Raw genomic sequence first — 18,931 nt, 5'->3', positions numbered from 1 at the left:
ACTGGTCTGTCTTTATGGAGAGCTGACAGCTTCTGCACACTGTCTTTATACCTGGACGGAAACAGATTGACAGCAAGAGTTGAAGAATACATCACAAAAGTAAAGTAGATATTGTGAAAAGCAGATTTTATATTTTTATCTTTATCAGCACCAAGATTAAAGGAGCCCTTTCTAAACTGACCCCTCACCTGGAATCATTGATGACCTCATTCAAGGCCTGAAGAAGACTTCCTGTAGTGATCGACACAATATCCAACACCACTCCCGCTCCTCTGCTCGCCAACTTCTCTGCATTGTCAGGCTGGTCCCCCACAATTGGCACCATCACCATGGGAACAGCGTGACACAGTCCCTCGAAGAGACCATGTGAGCCAGCGTGAGTGATGAAAGCTCGAGCTCCAGGATGTGCTAACACACAACACAGGATGTCAGATGTTACGGTATGTGACACATCATGGGCCAGTTTCAGGAATGTGTTACAGTGGATTTACACACCTAGCAGGTCATTCTGAGGCACCCATTTCATCATCTTCACATTCTCTGGGACACTTTCTGAAACCTGCCCAGTGTACCTCCATATTACCTATGAAACAGTGTCATTTATTGCATTGATGTATGATTTAAAATGCATTTTAACACATGTTCATATATTCCTGTACCTTCTGTGGAATCTGTCTGAAGGCTTCTAAGAAGACGGCGGTTATCTCTTTTGGCAGGTCTGACACCATGGTGCCCAGAGTGAACACTATAAAGCCATGCGCTCCTGACACCCAGGACTCCAAATCCTGCACAAAACACACGCACAGTAGGTCTGCATTCATCTCTCTTTATCTATCTCCATCTCCCTGCATTAAAATCCAAAACATATGGACCTTACTTCAGGCAGAGGGTTTCTCACATTGCAGTTGATTCCACCAACTAGAACTATATTCGGCATGAGAGGGCGTGGCAACTCCAGCGCAAAGTCAATCCTGTTTAAACACAGTATCACAATATTTATGTGAATATGGGACAGATAATGTTTTTCATTCAGTGTTCATTAGTGGCACAAAATAGCAGCAACAGTAAAATTACCTTTGCGTTGTATTCCTCCCCTGTTTCAGTGCAATAGTTTGTTTGTACTTCTACATAGGATAGTCAACGTTGGTGTGTGTCTTCTCCCAAATAACAACCTTTGTACATGTTACCTCAGCAGCCAGATAGCAGAGTCTGACAGCACTTCAGCCACGGCCACCTCCTCTCCCAGGAACTCATGGGCTATGTTGTCAAAGTGCCAAAACAGCAGTCGACATAGCAGCGGCTCCAGTAAAGCCACCTGCAGGTCAGAGGCATCACAGAAAAATACACAATATCACAAAGTAAGACAGAGGTGCTTTCAGTTATGTGGGCCATGTTATACTTTAACAGCACTAAAGTGGAAGTCCAAGTTTAACTGGGCCATCGTGACCTAAAGTAGAGAGAGAGACACTTAGGGCTTCTGCCACATTGCCAGACTAAATGACGAGAGGTGGTCTGACAGTCGTGGCATGTTCATCGGGGCAGGGTTTTTCATTTCCAACATCTCAGAAATAGGCTACCTGACTATTTCTGTAGTATTATATGACAAATAGAAAAATAAATGAAAAATGTGAAGCAGTGGGATTAGTTTGGTCAACGTGTAATCTGTGCTCTACTTAAAAAAGGAAAGTAGAGTTGATTTTACAAAAGAAAATGTGCACTTGTCCATGCATATGTGGCTATTAGTGCTCACCAAGGTGTTAAAAGTTCTCTCCTTGAAGCTCATTCTGTCTGTGTATCCAGTGAAGAAACGAGGCACATATGATGGTGGGGAGGGGCAGCCTGCAGACATCATATCCAAGGAACAAGGAATTCCCCTCAGCAAATTAATAGTGGGGATACCTGAAAAGGATTTAGGGAAGACTAGTGAGAAGATGTGGAGACGATAACACCGAAATTAAAAGTTTGGCAAAATTCACCTAATTTCCGAGCTATTAACGAGCCTGTGGGCACCATGGGGTCTGTTAAGACAGCATCAAATTTCTGCAGAGTAGAAAGAGGCAAAGGAAAAAAAACACGAGAAAGGGGTGAATCATCAACAGTTTGTACTAATAAAGCACCTTCTACATATACACTCATGCATTGATTCTACAGAAGAGGGAAGCTGATCATCGGATAAAGCCTAGTTCACACTACACGATTTTTAGCCCGATTTTCTGCTCGGCGACCATCAGGCTGTGATCGGGGGTAAATCAGCGGTCGATAAGACAGATCACTGTTTTTGCATTAACAAAAGTACCATCCTTCTTGCTCATTAAAAACATACAGTACAAACAATACAACACAAAATTATAATTATATTTTTGCCTTACTTTCACATAAATAAAGAACGTAAATACTTCTTTCACCACTATCCTAATTTTAATAGATACAGAGTTGTACACAAGTGCTGGAACACCAGAATGAGAAACACTTCACTTACACATTACATATATAATACAATCCAATACAGTAACATCCCAAAATAAGTTAAAGTGTTCAGTCAACAAATGTTACAAACTCAGTATAACATGCAAGGCATTTTACACCTCATCCTGATCTTGTATTCATCGTCTGTATTTGTACTCACCTGCTGTGCCAGATGTGAAATGATACTGGCATTGAACAGTAGGCGCTCTGCAGTGGTGTGGATAAAACTTGTAATTCTCTGGATTTGTGAAAATCGTTTCCTTATTTTGTCCGTGAACGACTGTGAAGATTTGTGCAATATGTCCTTGTGTGTTGACATGATTGAATCAATATACTCCCTGTCATAAGGAACAGGATAGGTGACAGTGTCGTAGTGTTTCCCGGGACCCATCCGTATGCTGACCTCTGGTATCACCACAGTGACCCGGTGCCCACGCCGACCCATTTCTTGGGCAACAGCCTTTATTCCCACCCAGTGACTCCCATCCATGGGTACCACCAGCAAGTTGCCCAAGAAACCTGAAGAACCAGTGTCACGTGCATGAATGGTGCTGGTGGCTTCAGCCTCCTCAGTCTCCACCTTCTTCTCTGGCCTGGAGTTTTCTGCCACGGACCGCCTTGTCTTATCTACAGCCCCACTCACCTGCAAATCCATGTTTAACAGCAGGAACACAAACACTGCTGCTTTCCACATTGTTCTCTTTCCTCGGGGTCAACAGCTCACTGAATCCAACACAGAGAGAAAAAGGTGGTCAAAGTGGACTTCTCTGTGCTGTCCCCTCCCCTCACGCTACTCTGTGTTGTTGAAATTCCTCTGTAAGTTAGCAGAGTTGTGTGTGTTCAAAGTCCTCACTTAAACAAGAGCGGCATTTGCAGTCCTAGCTAACAGTTGTTGGTGAAAAACAAGGGACTTTCATTGAAGGTGTCATTTGATCTATTGTCTCGCAGATTAATCCAGAGAGGGAAAGCAAAGGTCAAACAGTTTAAAATATTTTTTTTCACTACACTGCCAAAATTGAGTAATAATGGGATTACTGCATACAAACACACAGTCTGGCAAAACAAGAACTTTACTGTAACACTTATCAGCCGATGGAGCACATGCACATGACCACATAGTGGGTGTACTATATGGTTGGTTATCTATAACATCTCAACAAAATTGATATGTTGTCTGTCTTTTTCAGGGAGTAACTAGTTATATGTAATTTAGTTACGTAATTCAACTTACAAAAAATAAATGTAAAAACTGTAATCTGTTACCATTACTGGGAAAAATGTATAATTAAATTACAGTTACTTATGAAAGTGTTCATGATTACGTTGGGAGTTGCATCTGAATTTTTTCTGCAAAATCTCGGCTATATGTTGAATAATAATCTTTCTGTTGCTTTGCATGTTTTTCATGTGCACTTTTGTCTGCTATTTGCAGACACAGCAGCTTAGTAAGGTTTGATGCTGTTCTGATGCTTTTGATTGATTCTCATGTTTGAATTTGCAGTGTCACACCTCCACCAGTCATATTACCTCTCGATCTGTCTTTTGAAAATGGTTCACAGTTGAAAACATTCATTAGAAATTTAGAAAAGTAAGTAATAAAATGTAATAATTTGCATTACTTTAATAAAGTTATTGAAATAGTTACACTTCTATTACATTTTAACTAGGTTATCTTGTAATTGGTAACCAATTACATTTCCAAAGTAACCTTTCCAACACTGTTCTTTTTACCACGTTTTGAATTATATCCATTTTTTGTAATGTGTTTTATGAGGAAAAATTGGTGCCAATAAAGTTGTTAGTTGTTAGATTTGACTAGAAAGCCACAACAATATTATAGAGTTAAAAATATTAAGTGAAAATTGTGTTGTGTTGGACATGCATCCAACACAATCGGGGTGGGTGTGGGCCCTCTTCCTCAGGGGTGGCTGTCTGGGAGGCTGGTAAAATAATTGTAAAATACAACACAATTTCTGCGGTATTAGTACAGGATTGTACCTCATGCTCTGCAGTGCTTTACCATATATTCTGTGGTAGTATACATTCTGTCGTACTATACCACACATTCTGTCGTACTTTACCATACATGCTACTATACCATATATTCTGTGGTACTATACTATATATATAGTACCAAATCATAAATTATGTGGTAATGCAGTATGCTAACTCCATTATTACAATACAAGGTTTTTTTTTATTAATTCAAAATATGTCACAGTGAAATTAAAATTTCTTTTTCTACTAAGCTACATCCTGCATTAATCTCAACTATCCAACTAGCTGATTGCTTGATCATCAGATAATTAACCAGCAACAATTTTGATAATAGATTGTGTGAACTTTCCCTGTTTGTAATTTTTATTAGATATTTTTAATTCTGACTTTATACTCAGAACTCAAAGAAAAGTTCACGTGGCCCTAATCCTATTCCATACTAATGAATGCACAACCTTGCAATGTGCATTATTAAGTAATTAATTAATTAATTAATTTCCATTGTTTATAAACTCACAAGTGTGAAATGTTTTACCCTTAAGAGTCACTTAAAAATCCTAATGCATTTGTCCCTAGTGACAAAAAATGTCGGCTTCCCAAAAACTGATGTAAAAATATAAAAAATTACATTTCTTTTACATTTTAAATGAGTCAGTCTTTCAAAGCTACTTCAGCCTGAAATATACATATTGAATGTTAATTATGTTTGGGGGATTTTAACCCTTTCAATGCCAGTATGTTTACATAACGAAAGGATTTCTATAAAATACAATGAAAGGAGTTTTTGATTATTGTTGTTTGTATTAGGCCCTGAGATTGGTCAGTGATTGGCAGCAACATTGACTGTGATGCATTGTTTTTTTTTCTGCAGTGGCAGATTAAAGTTAATCATTTTAGCTTATAATGATGTTGTGAATTATTTTGGAGCATTATAGCCTAAATTGTTATAATTAATTACTGGAGCAATGGTGGTCTACATTGTCATCATTTAAAGTGTTATTTTATAGTGTAAAGTTAGGATCACAGTGTTAAAACTCTACAGCTCTGAGTGTATGTGCTCCTTAACTGCCCAGGCACATGTATGTGTGTGAGCAAGTTCGTGTGCTTTGGGAGAAAAGGGAGGGAGCACAGTGAGGCAGCATCAAAAACACCTTGCAAAGGAAAATATAGAAGCAGATTTTATATTACAAAACATACATCAATATAGTCCATCACAGTAAGAATGTCCTGTTTCTAGCACGGAGCACAAACAACACCAGTTTATTCCATAAAAGTCAGGTTATGGAAGAAATAGCATGATCAAGCAGAGTTCATGCAGAGGACACAGAGAGGAGGAGCAGGCAGTCATTGAATTTCCCAGATTCAGGTGCAGTAGGAACGAGAGCCAAGAGATGATGTGAAGCCAAGAAACAGAGCTATAAAAGGAGGTCCAAAAGGAGGTGAAAGTCAGTCGTTACATGGTTTTCATGTCGACTCGGGTCTCTGTTCTGGTAACAGAATGGGGCTCTATTTTGCACCGATCTCTGACACACTCCGGTGGAACTTTTGTATTCTAATTGGTGTCTGTTTTTGTTGATAATAAAAATGTTGGTAAAAGATCAAGCTTTCTTATCTGGCCCAAGTCTTGAATTTTTACACAACATTAATGATATATGATCATTTCCAGATTCTCCTGTGTGCTGTCTTGCCATCTCCAAAATGACTACTCCCACACTACTGCTCATATTTACGCTATTAGGTACACCTGTTCAATGGTTTATTAACACAAATAGTTGATCAGCCAATTACATGGCTGCAACTTAATGCATTTAAGCATGTAGGTGTGGTCAAAACAACTTGCTGAAGTTCAAACTGAGCGTCAGAATGGGGAAGAAAGGAGATTTAAGTTACTTTGAACGTGGCATGGTTGTTGGTGCCAGACGGGCTGGTCAGAGTAATTCAGAAACTGCTGATCTACTGGGATTTTCATGCACGACCATCTCTAGGATTTACAGAGAATGGTCTGAAAAAGGGAAAATATCCAGTGAGCGGCAGTTGTGTGGACAAAATTGCCTTGTTGATGTTGAGGTCACAGGATAATAGGCAAACTGGTTTGAGATAACAGTGACAGTTCACACAGGCTCACCAAAACGGGACAATTGAAGACTGGAAAAATGTTGCCTGGTCTGATGAGTCTCGATTTCAGCTGCAACATGGTAGGGTCAGAATTTGGCATAAACAACACAAAAGCATGAATCTATCCTGCCTTGTATCAACTGTTCAGGCTGATGGTGGTGTAATGATGTGGGGGATATTTTCTTCCCTTAGTACCAACCAACTGAGCATCGTTTAATAGCGTCAGCCTATATAACAGCTAGTATAAGTCCATCCCTTTATGACCACAGTGTACCTATCCTCTGATGGCTATTTCCAGCAGGATAATTCACCATGTCACAAATCTTAAATCATCTCAAACTGGTTTCTTGAACATGAAAATGAGTTCACTGTACTCCAGAGGCCTCTACAGTCACCAGATCTCAATTCATTGGACCACTTTTGGGATCATGGATGTGTAGCCGACAAATCTGCTGCAACTTTGTTATGCTATTATGTTAAGATTGACCAAAATCTCTGAGGAATGTTTCCATCACCTTGTTGTAAGTATGCCATTAAGGCAGTCTGAAGGCAAAAGGGGGTCTATCCTGGTACTAGTAAGGTGCACCTAATAAAGTGGCCAGTAAGTGTATAACCGAAGAAAACAGTTAAAAAGTGTTTTCCTGCGTGCAAGTATCACAAACTGGTGAACAAATATAAAAATTTTAATTTGAAAGCTAGTAGTCCAAAATGAAATCTTAACATAGAGGAATGCATCAGTTTAGGTCAAGATAAATGTGGGTTCCAAAAAGGCATTTTCAGTGGTTTTCAATGGGACTTTTTTTTGCCATAAGGGACAAATGTGTCGGTTTTTGCGTCGCTTAGCTAATTTAACGAACTGAGACGACAATTCTAAAATTTCTTAAAAAAGAATATGCTCTGCCAAATTTGCGCTATATATAATTAACACAGCCAAAATGTCTTGAGAATAAAAGAAAACTGAATGGCACAAAATGTCACCAGGAACTCTGAAGGGTTAAAGGTGGTCACTATTTATATAAGCAGTGGTTTGAGAAAGCCATTACACTTGGACAGACATTCAGTTCATTGCGCTCTTGACTGTATCGTCATCTTCAGGGATTTTGAGGTGATCAAAACTGTGAAACGTCTGACTAAATTAGCTCTTCAACATATCCCAAAACTGGGAGAGATGGAGTCTTTGACACGGAGCTATTGAAGGTAACAGCCGTGAAAACCGACGACGAAGCCACAATCCAAACAGTTGGCGGCGATAATGCGCAAATTCGTTGTTTGGCAACCGCAAAGAAAATTCACAAAGTAGAAGAAGTAGAAGTAGATGAAGAAGGAAGCCGCAACAATCTTCTCTTCCCCCGCGCGCAACTTCAAGTAGGTTGTCCTCCAACAGCCAACAGAGGTCCGCGAGTTCAGAGGGGCACGAGCCCGTATGTTAACAAGTAAGCCCCCCGTTAATTCGTTCAGACATCAAACATGAACAAGCGGTCAAAATACGTAAACTGTGAGCGATCTGAGGCAAAGTAAGTTTTAAAGTCACTGCTGAGTGACTAACTTGATTTCAGCATGGAAGAAGTCGATCCCGGTAACTTAGTCTTGTTTATTTTAGTCTCACTAGCTTAGCCAGGATGCTAAAATTAGCTGAGCAACAGTATAACGTCAACGATTATTGACATTTTTGAGTCAAGTGTGTTGGCCAAACCTAACTGGATCACCAGTCCCAGGGCCGTAGTCCAGCACGGATCGATGACCAGGTTCAATTTTGTATCATTCGGTTTGTGATCATTTGGTTCATTTCAGGTTAGGTTGGAGATGTTCACCACTGAAATAGCAGCTAAAACAATAAGCATCGTATTGCGGATAACTGTTAGTCCATGATTACCCGTTTTGTGGAGAGGTCCTGTGTAAAAACATTGTTTCAGAGATTTATGATATCAGTTGATATTGTGCTTACGTGACGCATAATCACATATAAAGTGGGGTTTAATGAAATTAACACAGACTAAATGAAACGCAGCAAACCTGTGTGGAAAGTAGTGGGTCAAAACAGCACTGTTTGGTTTCTGGGGCTCAAGGCAAAATACAATGAAGATATATTTAGTGAGCTGTGTGCACTGTACTTATCTGACAGCAACAATACATACAATGTACAGACGAACAGTCGGTCAGCCCGCAGGTCCTTTGTGCTCCTGTTAAGTTGAAAACAACTCCTGCAATATAGTCAAAGATGTGAAAGATTGTGTGCGACCGAGCAAGCACATCATAACTGAGATACGCAGAAACAGGAACATTATCACATTTCAGTACTCTGCTGTGTTTTTTTCCCCTTTTCCATTGTTATATTTATTTGTCATTAAAGTGGTTTGTTGTTTTCAAATTTACAGGCATCTGTCTGACAGTGTGTATGAAGCAAACAGATATGAGACGTTCGTTCATACATCGTCCATAAGAGTAGAATATTATAGGTAAGACCCTATGAAAACTTTCTTAAATGTTGTCAGCCTGTGACCTAAACTATGACATAAGATAAAGCTGTGCACCTTAGTGATCACATACCAATGTATTACACTTTATAGGTGCTTCATCACAGGTAGACACTGTTGCTCTCTGTCACAGGTCATTTGAATATTGTCTGAAGTGGGAAAGACCCATGTTTCGCCGACGTTCCTCCAGACTACCGAAGATCTCCAAGAAGAGTCCAGAGCGAAGCCCCAGCCCAAATGAAGAAGTTATCCAGCGGAGGTTGAAGGGTAAGAGACACAGGACAGGGCTGAAGAAGGCCGAAGCCTCCGACAGCGTAGTTAATACAGATGACGGGAGGGTCCGTGACATCCTTGACATCATCAACAGTACACATGACGCAAAACTTGTTGCAGAAGAGGATGAAGTAAAGTTTGTAGAGGTAGCTGATAAAGGAGTGGATGTGTCAGATGAAGACAGTGTCTCCGTCACCAGCAGCATAGCTTCTGGACCTTCTCTGCTATATAACGGCGCTTCCAAGAAACCGAGACCCTCGCAGGGCTTGTGCTCAGCCTGTCGCAAGCTCTACCAGAAGGCAAAGAAGATGAAAGCACCAATTAAAAACAAACTCTTAGACAATGGTGAGTGTGCTCATTCCTTGTTTCAGCAACAAAAGATGAAAATATAATGTAAGTGCGGGAAAATTGGGTCGCTGCTACATCAAATTCCAGAACACAGAAAAGCCACAATTGACAAGCTTCTGCTCCTTGAAAATAATTTCAGTTTATTTTAGTACATGTGGTGGCCGACAACGTAAGCTTTCTAGTGATGTTGGCAAAGTTAATGCAGAACTTTCACATCCATACAATGGAGGTCAGAGGCAAAACGTCCAAAGCCTGTGTTGTTACCAATTTCACCCCAGTGCATTGAGACTGAATAACTTCTACATTCACACAGGCTACACTCAAGTCTATATTCAGGTACATCCATAGGTGTCATTTACATTGGGGACGCTGGGGACATGTCCCATCACTTTTTGAAATGGCAGATTTTGTCACTTTATTTTTTCAAAACATTTTTTAAAAATGTTCTGAAAAATAGCAACAAGAAAAGATGTAATTGTACAATAAGAAAACATGCAATTTAAATATAGGATATATATTATCTTCTCGTCTTGTTCTTGTGAAGCCAATACTGTGTATCGTCACGTCTCCTGAGCTAAGTGTATCGTCATACCCCCTATCTGAGCCCTTGTGTCCCCAACAGTTGTCAAAACAAAGCAACTCCCTTGGGTACATCCTAACACGTTCAACCTCTCTTTAGATCCCAAGTCTCTGACCTGTGACCAGTGGGTCCTGATCAAGACGTTCAGACCGAGGAGGCCGCTTATTGCAAGAGGGTAAGGCTGCTTGTGTGCGCGCACGCGTGTGTTTGTGTGTGTGTGTATCGGTTAATAGATTTTAAGGTGACACACAAATCCACTTTCTGTCAGCTGACAGCTGACCACACACCTCTCTGTTTTTTGTCAGGAAGCTTTTGATCCATGTACAGCTGGTTAAGAAAAGGCTTAAGGTGAAGAACGGTACCAAGAGCAGTAGAAAGCAGTCTGTGGGAGAGAGAGAATCATCAACCTGCTCGAGGTCACACACTTTCCTTCAGAGGTAATGCATCTGTACACATAATACATGTTCAGCAGATCAGTAAGCCTGTTTACATCAGAAATGATTGGAATGTGGTGTGGGTTTTTTTTAATTAAATTACATTAAAGGTTCTGTTCAGTGTGTAATACTTCTGAGGATCTGTTGACATAACTATGTTTCCAGTGGTGTATAAAGACCTGACATAATTAACCGTTATGTTTTTATTTCCTTTGAATGACTAATTTCTATCTACACACACTGCGGATCTTCTTACATGGACGTCGCCACGTTGCACCGCCATGTTTCTACAGTAGCCCAAAAGAACAAACTGCACTACAGACGATACATACAAAAAAACAAGCAGAAGAAGAAGATGTAGTGGTAGTAGTCTGGTTTATTAGAAGTAGGAAGAGAAGTGAAATTTGGACGAATGGAGGACCACACGTATTATTTACCACTATAGCTTCTTCTCCGTGCTTGGAAAAGGAGGGGTGAGCGGTGACTGATCAGAAGAATCAGAAGGATCAGAAGGAGCTTTATTGCCAAGTAGTGTTTTACACATACGAGGAATTTGCTGTGGTGATAAGGTGCTACACGTAGACAAACATACAGTCGACATAAATAAATGTGGAAATATATAAATATGGAATTGAAGAACAACGTTGCAGATATATACATGTGCATTGTTCTAGGTTTGTGCCGTGCAGAAGTAACGTAATGCAAGAGAATATTGTGTACATATAAATATATAAACTGACAACATAAAAATATACAACAACAAATATGTGCGACGTGCCAGGTCTGAGCCCGACATGAGATGAAACGGTATTTACATGTGCAGAGACATTTGTATCGTTTGCAAGGGGGGAGTGTCAGTGGGGGACCCGGGCCTTGTTAATGAGGCAAGTTGCAGACGGGAAGGAACTATTTTTGTGGCGAGAGGTTTTGGTCCTGATGGACCACAGCCTCCTGCCAGAGAGGAGAATCTGGAACAGTTTGTGTCTGGGGTGGGAGGAGTCAGCTGCAATCTTTCCTGCTCGCCTCAGAGTCCTTGAGGAGTACAGGTCCAGAAGAGAAGGAAGATTGCAGCCAGTCAACTTCTCTGCAGAGCGAATGATGCGCTGCAGCCTGCTATAGTTGATTCATGTGGTGTCAGGAATAATTGGATTTCTTTTTTTCCTCCTTAAATCTTTATTGCAAAAAGACGAAAGATATTAAAAGGAGACCATATGCTGTCAGTTTTCACAGCCTTTTTGTTGTTGGATTTGGAAATTAAATTGATATAATGTACAACCTCATGGAGAAAAAGAAAAAAGTTAAGGTTTTTTACTGCTGAATTTGTAATTGCCATTAGAATTAATACAGGTAATTAAACCTACAATTACACAAATTTCAGTGTTGTTGATCAGTTACCCTCCGTGATCATCAATTTGGCCAGTCCTTCGGAGCCACATTGCATTTCAATAAACGTAATAAAGTGTGGTGTGTTTTTGTGTCAGGAACCTCAGAGTGCCAGTGACAAAGGAGAGGAAGAAGAACAGGAGGAAGAGGAAAAGAGATGATTCTCAGGGTCCAAACGCTGCTAAGCAGCAGCGTCTCAACAGCAACAGTCGCCTCCAACACATCAGTGTTAGCTGTACCGATGATCTTCGCCCAACCAGCTCCCCCAGTAGCTGCCCTGATTTTACGGGTAGTAGCGATAAAGAAATCTGCAGTCCAGCGGAGAAAGATCTGACTCTTGAGTTGATTCCTTTCACAGTCACACTGGACCCACCCAAGCAGGATGCACCAAAGAGGGGCGGATTCAGAGACTTGCTTTGTCAGTTGCGTGGGAACAGCAGCAAGATTGTGAGAGAAACACGTTAGTGAGGCAACTTTTTTAAAACCATAGTTTAACCACTACAGTATCAAGCATTCAAGCTCTGAAGTAGCTTTAACTTGTGATGTTTCGTTGACCTTTAGGGTTGTTCAGCCCGGTTGTTATTCTGTTTTGAATATCAGTTTGTAAATAATTGTTGCCATTTAATTGGAGACATATACCTGTTTATTGCAGTCAAATACCTGTGCATATGCCTGTTTTTTAGCAAATAATTGCTGCAGTTCCACACACTTATTGTGTTATTTATTTTTTCTTAAATTTCAAAATTACATTTAAAGTTTCGTACAACAGGATGACTGTGTGTGGGGAGATTTTTTTTTTAATACTGTTTGTCGTATCCCTATGACAGACCGATTTAACATTTCCTCTGCCGGTAGACCTACATGAGCACCTCAATACAAGGATCCAGATGATTCACTGTGACATACTAATTCAAAGCAGGTTTTGAACATATTATGTCTTCACGCTAGAAAAGTGACAGGATTAAGCATACTAAAAAAATGACAAATTTGCTTAGGTATTTGCTTTTTTTGTGTGTGTTGATGTTTTCCCACAATGTAATGCACTAAAGAAATGGAGGTTGTACTCACAAATGCAACCCATAATTTTAATTTATGACAGCAGAAGTTGCACTTTCACGGCAATTGTATCATTTCCCCTTTGTATAAATAGTGAGGTATGTTGCTTTATTTGTTGAACTACAATGCTTAACATATATAAGAGCATACTGTATACTTTTAGTAGGTAGTATAGATTAGGGATACAGTGCATCTCTGCCCCTTCTGTATGAATAAAAAAATCGAGAATATACCGGGTTCAAACAATGATCTGTAAACATTGGAAAGGGAATAGTTTATTTACACTACTCTTGTAGCTCGTAGTATTTTCAGAGTTTTTGGGCTGTTAGACTCTTTCTGTAAAAGTCCACATGGTGGCGCCACTTTAATGAAGGACCCCGGTTACACTACATTAACCCTGTGTGCCTCAGTTATTGTCCTTTTTTATAACAGAAGACATGATTCGTCACAGCAGGAAAAGCACAGGTGTAATTAATACAATTAACGATCATTTAGCGTCCTAGTGAGTCAGTATGCACAATAACCAGGACCCTGGTACTAGCATATACAAATGAAATGCAGCTTTTAATTAATAATTGTTTACTCCTGTGTGTTTCCTGTTATGAGAGCTCAAAATGTCGGCTTTAAAAAAAAACTTGCTCTTCAGCAGCACAATTCCCAATTAATACTGTCTGTTCTGGTGCCTGTTACAAGAAGCAGCTTTATACCAAGTCATGGTGATCATTTTGTTGACCAGGAATAAATCTTTTAACATCAGTTTGTGTTCCACATTCAAGGAGGTTTACACAGCAGTGTTGTTTCTGAGATGTTTGTGCTGATACCAGTGAATGCGGAGGAAGGGTGAGGAAAACGAGAAAGAGATAAGGGACTGAGGGTTTGACAGCATTTCTTTTGTGGGGGTGGTGGGTGTTGCTGTTCACTTATGGGATTAATGTATTGGGAGAGGATGGGGATTTACAGACAGAACTGACAGTGCCAAGCCAGGAAATGTGTCTGTATGTTCTGACCAATTCTGCATCACACACAGGAGTTTAATTCTAATCAATCAATACATTGATTCTAATGAAATGCCATTAAAATATAATTAAAATTTAATTTATTTATACATTTATTGTGCCTGCCTGTCATGTTCCAATCTTACAGTTAAAATTAGTTTGTTGCTTTAACCTTTATTTGTGCTACCTAAAAAATAAGTGGAATTCACAGAGCAGTAGGCGTTCTCATTGGCCAGACTCCTGCCAAAACACTGCAGCTGGCCAATCAGAGCTCAAGCTGTTGCTCCGTGCTGTTTACACTTTAGATTAAAATGGTCATGAAAGAGAAACTGTAAATGTCAAAGTGGGAAGCAAATGAAATGTGAAATTGAACTTGATACATACAGACAGACACATCAGTTAATTAAATGAGATAAAACTGGAAAGTTTTAGAATTAATTTGCTATTTTGTTTCAAAATTAAATTATAATTATTTCATATAAAGGTTGAATGAAATAAAAAAGAAATTTTACTTTCAGTTTTACAATGGATCCTTTAAATATAGTTTTAAACCACATGTTTAAAAATGTATTAATTGATCATACTGCACACTGTAGAAGTCCAGGTTCACACTCCAGTCTCCATAATGGGATGTGCTGCTCACATTGGCATTGAAACATTTTGCTCAGAGTTATCGCAAACACACACTCGTGGTTCATTGACAGTGAAAAATCGGAGGGCGTCTTACAGCTTTACCAGAACAAAGCTGATAAACATTTCACCTACTGAATACCACATTCTCTCTTTTCTCCCACTCGTGCATACATCATATAAGACAGTGGCGCAAATAAAAGTATGTTCAAGTACACTCCGGTGAGAGCTGAAACTCCTGCTGCTTGTCCTGATTTAACAGAGCATGGTGTTCGGAGAGATACTGTTAAACACACACACACACACACACATATACAGGTGCTGGTCATATAATTAGAAGATCATCAAAAAGTTGATTTATTTCAGTAATTCCATTCAAAAAGTGAAACTTGTATAATGTATACATTCATTCCACACAGACTGATATATTTCAAGTTTTCATTCCTTTTAATTTTGATGATTATAACTGACAACTAATAAAAAACCCAAAATCAGTATCTCAGAAAATTAGAATATTGTGAAAAGGTTCAATATTGAAGACACCTGGTGCCACACTCTAATCAGCTAATTAACTCAAAACACCTGCAAGGGCCTTGAAATGGTTGCTCAGTCTAGTTCTGTAGGCTACATAATCATGGGGAAGACTGCTGACTTGACAGCTGTCCAAAAGACGACCATTGACACCTTGCACAAGGAGGGCAAGACACAAAAGGTCATTGCTAAAGAGGCTGGCTGTTCACAGAGCTCTGTGTCCAAGCACATGAATAGAGAGGCGAAGGGAAGGAAAAGATGTGGTAGAAAAAAGTGTACAAGCAATAGGGATAACCGCACCCTGGAGAGGATTGTGAAACAAAACCCATTCAAAAATGTGGGGGAGATTCACAAAGAGTGGACTGCAGGTGGAGTCAGTGCTTCAAGAACCACCACGCACAGACGTATGCAAGACATGGGTTTCAGCTGTCGCATTCCTTGTATCAACCATCACTTGAACAAGACACAGCGTCAGAAGCATCTCGCCTGGGCTAAAGAATAAAAGGACTGGACTGCTGCTGAGTGGTCCAAAGTTATGTTCTCTGATGAAAGTAAATTTTGCATTTCCCAGAGTCTGGAGGAAGAGAGGAGAGGCACAGAATCCACGTTGCTTGAAGTCCTGTGTAAAGTTTCCACAGTCAGTGATGGTTTTGGGTGCCATGTCATCTGCTGGTGTTGGTCCACTGTGTTTTCTGAGGTCCAAGGTCAACGCAGCCGTCTACCAGGAAGTTTTACAGCACTTCATGCTTCCTGCTGCTGACCAACTTTATGGAGATGCAGATTTCATTTTCCAGCAGGACTTGGCACCTGCACACAGTGCCAAAGCTACCAGTACCTGGTTTAAGGACCATGGTATCCCTGTTCTTAGTTGGCCAGCAAACTCGCCTGACCTTAACCCTATAGAAAATCTATGGGGTATTGTGAAGAGGAAGATGAGATACGCCAGACCCAACAATGCAGAAGAGCTGAAGGCCACTATCAGAGCAACCTGGGCTCTCATAACACCTGAGCAGTGCCACAGACTGATCGACTCCATGCCACGCCGCATTGCTGCAGTAATTTAGGCAAAAGTAGCCCCAACTAAGTATTGAGTGCTGTACATGCTCATACTTTTCATGTTCATACTTTTCAGTTGGCCAACATTTCTAAAAATCCTTTTTTTGTATTGGTCTTAAGTAATATTCTAATTTTCGGAGATACTGAATTTGGGATTTTCATTAGTTGTCAGTTTTAATCATCATAATTAAATGAAATAAACATTTGAAATATATCAGTCTGTGTGGAATAAATGAATATAATATCCAAGTTTCAGTTTTTGAATGGAATTACTGAAATAAATCAACTTTTTGATGATATTCTAATTATATGACCAGCACCTGTATATTGTCTGGTTCTCATATGTACTCTTTCCTATTGCCAATAGATCCTGATTATCACAAACCACAGGTCTCAGGGCCAAAACAATTCAAGCAGTTTACACACACAACACAGTATCCTGTGATAGAACCACTATCAGCACCTGACACCTCGAAAACAGGAAAAACGTTTCAGCAGGAACACAGATGTGTTGGAGTTTTTGGGGGAGGAGCATGAACACAACTATATAACCCCTGTAGACAGAAATCTCAGCTTCACACTCCGCTGAGACTGACACAGACTGACTGCCTCCGTCATGTCATACTATGAGGTAAGTATGTTAGTGAAGTGCAGTCATGCTTGTATGTTAATTTATAAATCTGTGTTTAGGATCAATTGTTGCCTTTTTTACTCGCTCTGTGCCCTTAATGATCATCACCTATCATCTGTCCCCAGCATATCTTCTTTGAATACGACTACAATGACACAGGCTCAGGTTCTGGTTCTGGTTCTGGTGACCTGGGGATAGATCTCGAGGAGCCCTGTGAAGTGGAGCACGTGATGACTGCTGACCTTCAGCATGTCTTCTTGCCTGTGGTCTACGCCCTCATCTTCACCCTGGGCATCACTGGAAACGGCCTGGTCGTCATAGTGCTGGGCTGCCAGCGCAGGTGAGAGGATGGCTGAGGGGTTTGGTGGTTGATAAGCTTTTTGTCCTTTACAAGAAGCAATAAGAAATAAGGCTTAATGACTGGATTTACCCTCCTGTGTTTGTCTACAGGTCAAAATGCAGCCTCACAGACTGGTACCGCCTCCATCTCTCAGCAGCTGATCTCCTCTTTGTTCTGGCACTGCCGTTCTGGGCCGTGGAAGCAGCCCTGGCTGACTGGCGTTTCGGAGCAGCCACCTGCGTCGGTGTACACGCTATCTACACGGTGAACCTGTACGGCAGCGTGCTCATCCTAGCATTCATCAGCCTGGACCGCTACCTGGCGGTGGTCCGAGCCACGGACACCAACACCGGTGGACTGAGGCAGCTGCTGGCACACAGACTGGTTTATGTGGGTGAGTCTCGAAAGATCATTCTGTTGATGCCGTTCCCTTTGCAATTCTTTTATTCTTCTTTCATAGTTCTTACTCTCACAGTCCCTTACTTCGTTTTATCTTCTTCTCTCCCTGCAGGCGCCTGGTTGCCTGCTGGCCTCCTGGCAGTGCCCGATTTGATATTTGCCCGGACTCAGGAAGGAGGAGAGGGTGCCACTCTGTGCCAGCGATTCTACCCTGCAGACAATGCTCCTCTCTGGGTTGCAGTCTTCCACCTCCAGCTGGTCCTGGTGGGTCTGGTGATCCCGGGGCTGGTCCTCCTGGTGTGCTACTGTGTCATTGTCACCAGGCTGACCCGAGGCCCTCTGGGGGGCCAGAGGCAGAAGCGGCGAGCTGTCAGGACCACCATCGCATTGGTTCTCTGCTTCTTCGTGTGCTGGCTGCCTTACGGAGCTGGCATCTCTGTGGACGCTCTGCTGCGCCTGGAGGTCCTGCCCCGCAGCTGCAGACTGGAGGCCGTCCTGGGCGTGTGGCTGGCGGTGGCTGAGCCTATGGCATTTGCACACTGCTGCCTGAACCCGCTGCTGTACGCCTTCCTGGGGGCCGGGTTCAAGAATTCGGCTCGTAGAGCCCTTACACTGAGCCGAGCCTCCAGTTTGAAGATTTTACCAAGAAGACGCCCCGGCGCCTCCACGACCACAGAGTCCGAGTCCTCCAGTTTACATTCCAGCTAGTGTTTGTTTGTGCTTTATATATGTTTATACTGTGTATATATATGTGTGTAAGGACATTTACACAAAGTATCTGAGAAAGTAAGAAGCAGTCTGCTGGCCCATGACTTGTCTTCTCCCTCACTGTGAGGTTTCTCTTGTAAATACTGTTATATGGTTTGTTTTCAGTGCTGCTGTCTTGTTGTATACTGTTGCAGATGTTTGTAATAAAATATACAAAATACCCACATTTGCAAAAATGTCTTCTCTTATGAAATAAGTTTCTTGCTTCTTGAATGAAACTGTGTGAATTCCTAGCTTGTACTTTAGCCACTCCCCCACAGTGAATGCCACCGTCACCAAGTCTCCTTCTCTGTAAGTGAGATAGATATCATTAAGACCCAAATTACACAAATAATTCAGAGTCTGCCAGTCTAGCTAATGAGATGATACATGAAAGCCTTTCAGCTTTATCTCAGAAAACACATTGAAAAAGGGACAGGAACAGAATCGGAAAAGAACAATCTGGAATCAAAAC

The 18,931-nt window shown here is 41.0% G+C and overlaps 3 protein-coding genes across 8 annotated transcripts in view; 2 read left to right on the top strand and 1 right to left on the bottom strand.

Moving 5' to 3' along the window:
* The window catches only part of LOC123972062 (UDP-glucuronosyltransferase 1A1-like), a 4,569-nt gene extending 1,394 nt beyond the window's left edge, over window positions 1–3,175 (bottom strand). Inside the window, exons 1-7 of one of the 2 annotated variants that reach the window (XM_046051273.1) lie at window positions 2,627–3,175; window positions 1,977–2,040; window positions 1,751–1,899; window positions 1,188–1,315; window positions 878–971; window positions 660–785; window positions 496–583 (exon numbers count right to left, since the gene is read on the bottom strand). In XM_046051273.1, the coding sequence (XP_045907229.1) occupies window positions 496–583; window positions 660–785; window positions 878–971; window positions 1,188–1,315; window positions 1,751–1,899; window positions 1,977–2,040; window positions 2,627–3,160 (1,183 nt within the window). In that variant the 5' untranslated portion in view covers window positions 3,161–3,175. Of the gene's footprint in view, window positions 1–495; window positions 584–659; window positions 786–877; window positions 972–1,074; window positions 1,316–1,750; window positions 1,900–1,976; window positions 2,041–2,626 lie in introns of those variants that run through there. The other variant, XM_046051272.1, reaches the window with a different exon arrangement.
* Window positions 3,176–7,639: 4,464 nt separating this feature from the next.
* On the top strand, window positions 7,640–13,364 carry si:ch211-227n13.3. Of its 5 annotated transcripts, none has more exons than XM_046051271.1 (6): window positions 7,640–7,776; window positions 8,955–9,035; window positions 9,147–9,671; window positions 10,354–10,429; window positions 10,560–10,691; window positions 12,170–13,364. In XM_046051271.1, the coding sequence occupies exons 3-6, from the start codon at window positions 9,221–9,223 to the stop codon at window positions 12,534–12,536; spliced, it is 1,026 nt and encodes a 341-aa protein (XP_045907227.1). In that variant the 5' UTR covers window positions 7,640–7,776; window positions 8,955–9,035; window positions 9,147–9,220; the 3' UTR covers window positions 12,537–13,364. The 5 variants fall into 5 exon arrangements, with proteins under 5 accessions (XP_045907227.1, XP_045907225.1, XP_045907224.1 ...); XM_046051269.1 differs by having other exon boundaries at window positions 7,642–7,776; window positions 9,187–9,671; XM_046051268.1 differs by lacking the exon at window positions 7,640–7,776 and adding an exon at window positions 7,823–8,093 and having other exon boundaries at window positions 9,187–9,671.
* Window positions 13,365–16,925: 3,561 nt separating this feature from the next.
* On the top strand, window positions 16,926–18,639 carry LOC123972463 (C-X-C chemokine receptor type 4-like). The gene is made up of 4 exons (XM_046051979.1): window positions 16,926–16,970; window positions 17,096–17,310; window positions 17,421–17,704; window positions 17,822–18,639. Exons 1-4 carry the CDS (start codon window positions 16,956–16,958, stop codon window positions 18,415–18,417), a joined length of 1,110 nt encoding a protein of 369 aa, XP_045907935.1. The 5' UTR covers window positions 16,926–16,955; the 3' UTR covers window positions 18,418–18,639.
* The last annotated feature ends 292 nt before the right edge of the window (window positions 18,640–18,931 follow it).

Source organism: Micropterus dolomieu, linkage group LG06, assembly GCF_021292245.1.
Source record: "Micropterus dolomieu isolate WLL.071019.BEF.003 ecotype Adirondacks linkage group LG06, ASM2129224v1, whole genome shotgun sequence".
In the NCBI taxonomy this organism is placed as follows: domain Eukaryota; kingdom Metazoa; phylum Chordata; class Actinopteri; order Centrarchiformes; family Centrarchidae; genus Micropterus; species Micropterus dolomieu.
Note: the sequence above shows the minus strand (reverse complement) of the source record. Positions and strands in the feature narration are given on the sequence as shown.

Bases quoted from the DNA above. Each gene is read 5' to 3' on its own strand.
- si:ch211-227n13.3 (XM_046051267.1), top strand. From the start codon at position 7,895: ATGAAGAAGGAAGCCGCAACAATCTTCTCTTCCCCCGCGCGCAACTTC. The intron at 10,430-10,559 runs GTAAGGCTGCTT...GTTTTTTGTCAG, and splicing joins AGGCCGCTTATTGCAAGAGG to GAAGCTTTTGATCCATGTAC. The intron at 10,692-12,169 runs GTAATGCATCTG...TTTTTGTGTCAG, and splicing joins TCACACACTTTCCTTCAGAG to GAACCTCAGAGTGCCAGTGA.
- LOC123972463 (XM_046051979.1), top strand. The intron at 17,311-17,420 runs GTGAGAGGATGG...GTTTGTCTACAG, and splicing joins GTGCTGGGCTGCCAGCGCAG to GTCAAAATGCAGCCTCACAG. The intron at 17,705-17,821 runs GTGAGTCTCGAA...CTCTCCCTGCAG, and splicing joins ACACAGACTGGTTTATGTGG to GCGCCTGGTTGCCTGCTGGC.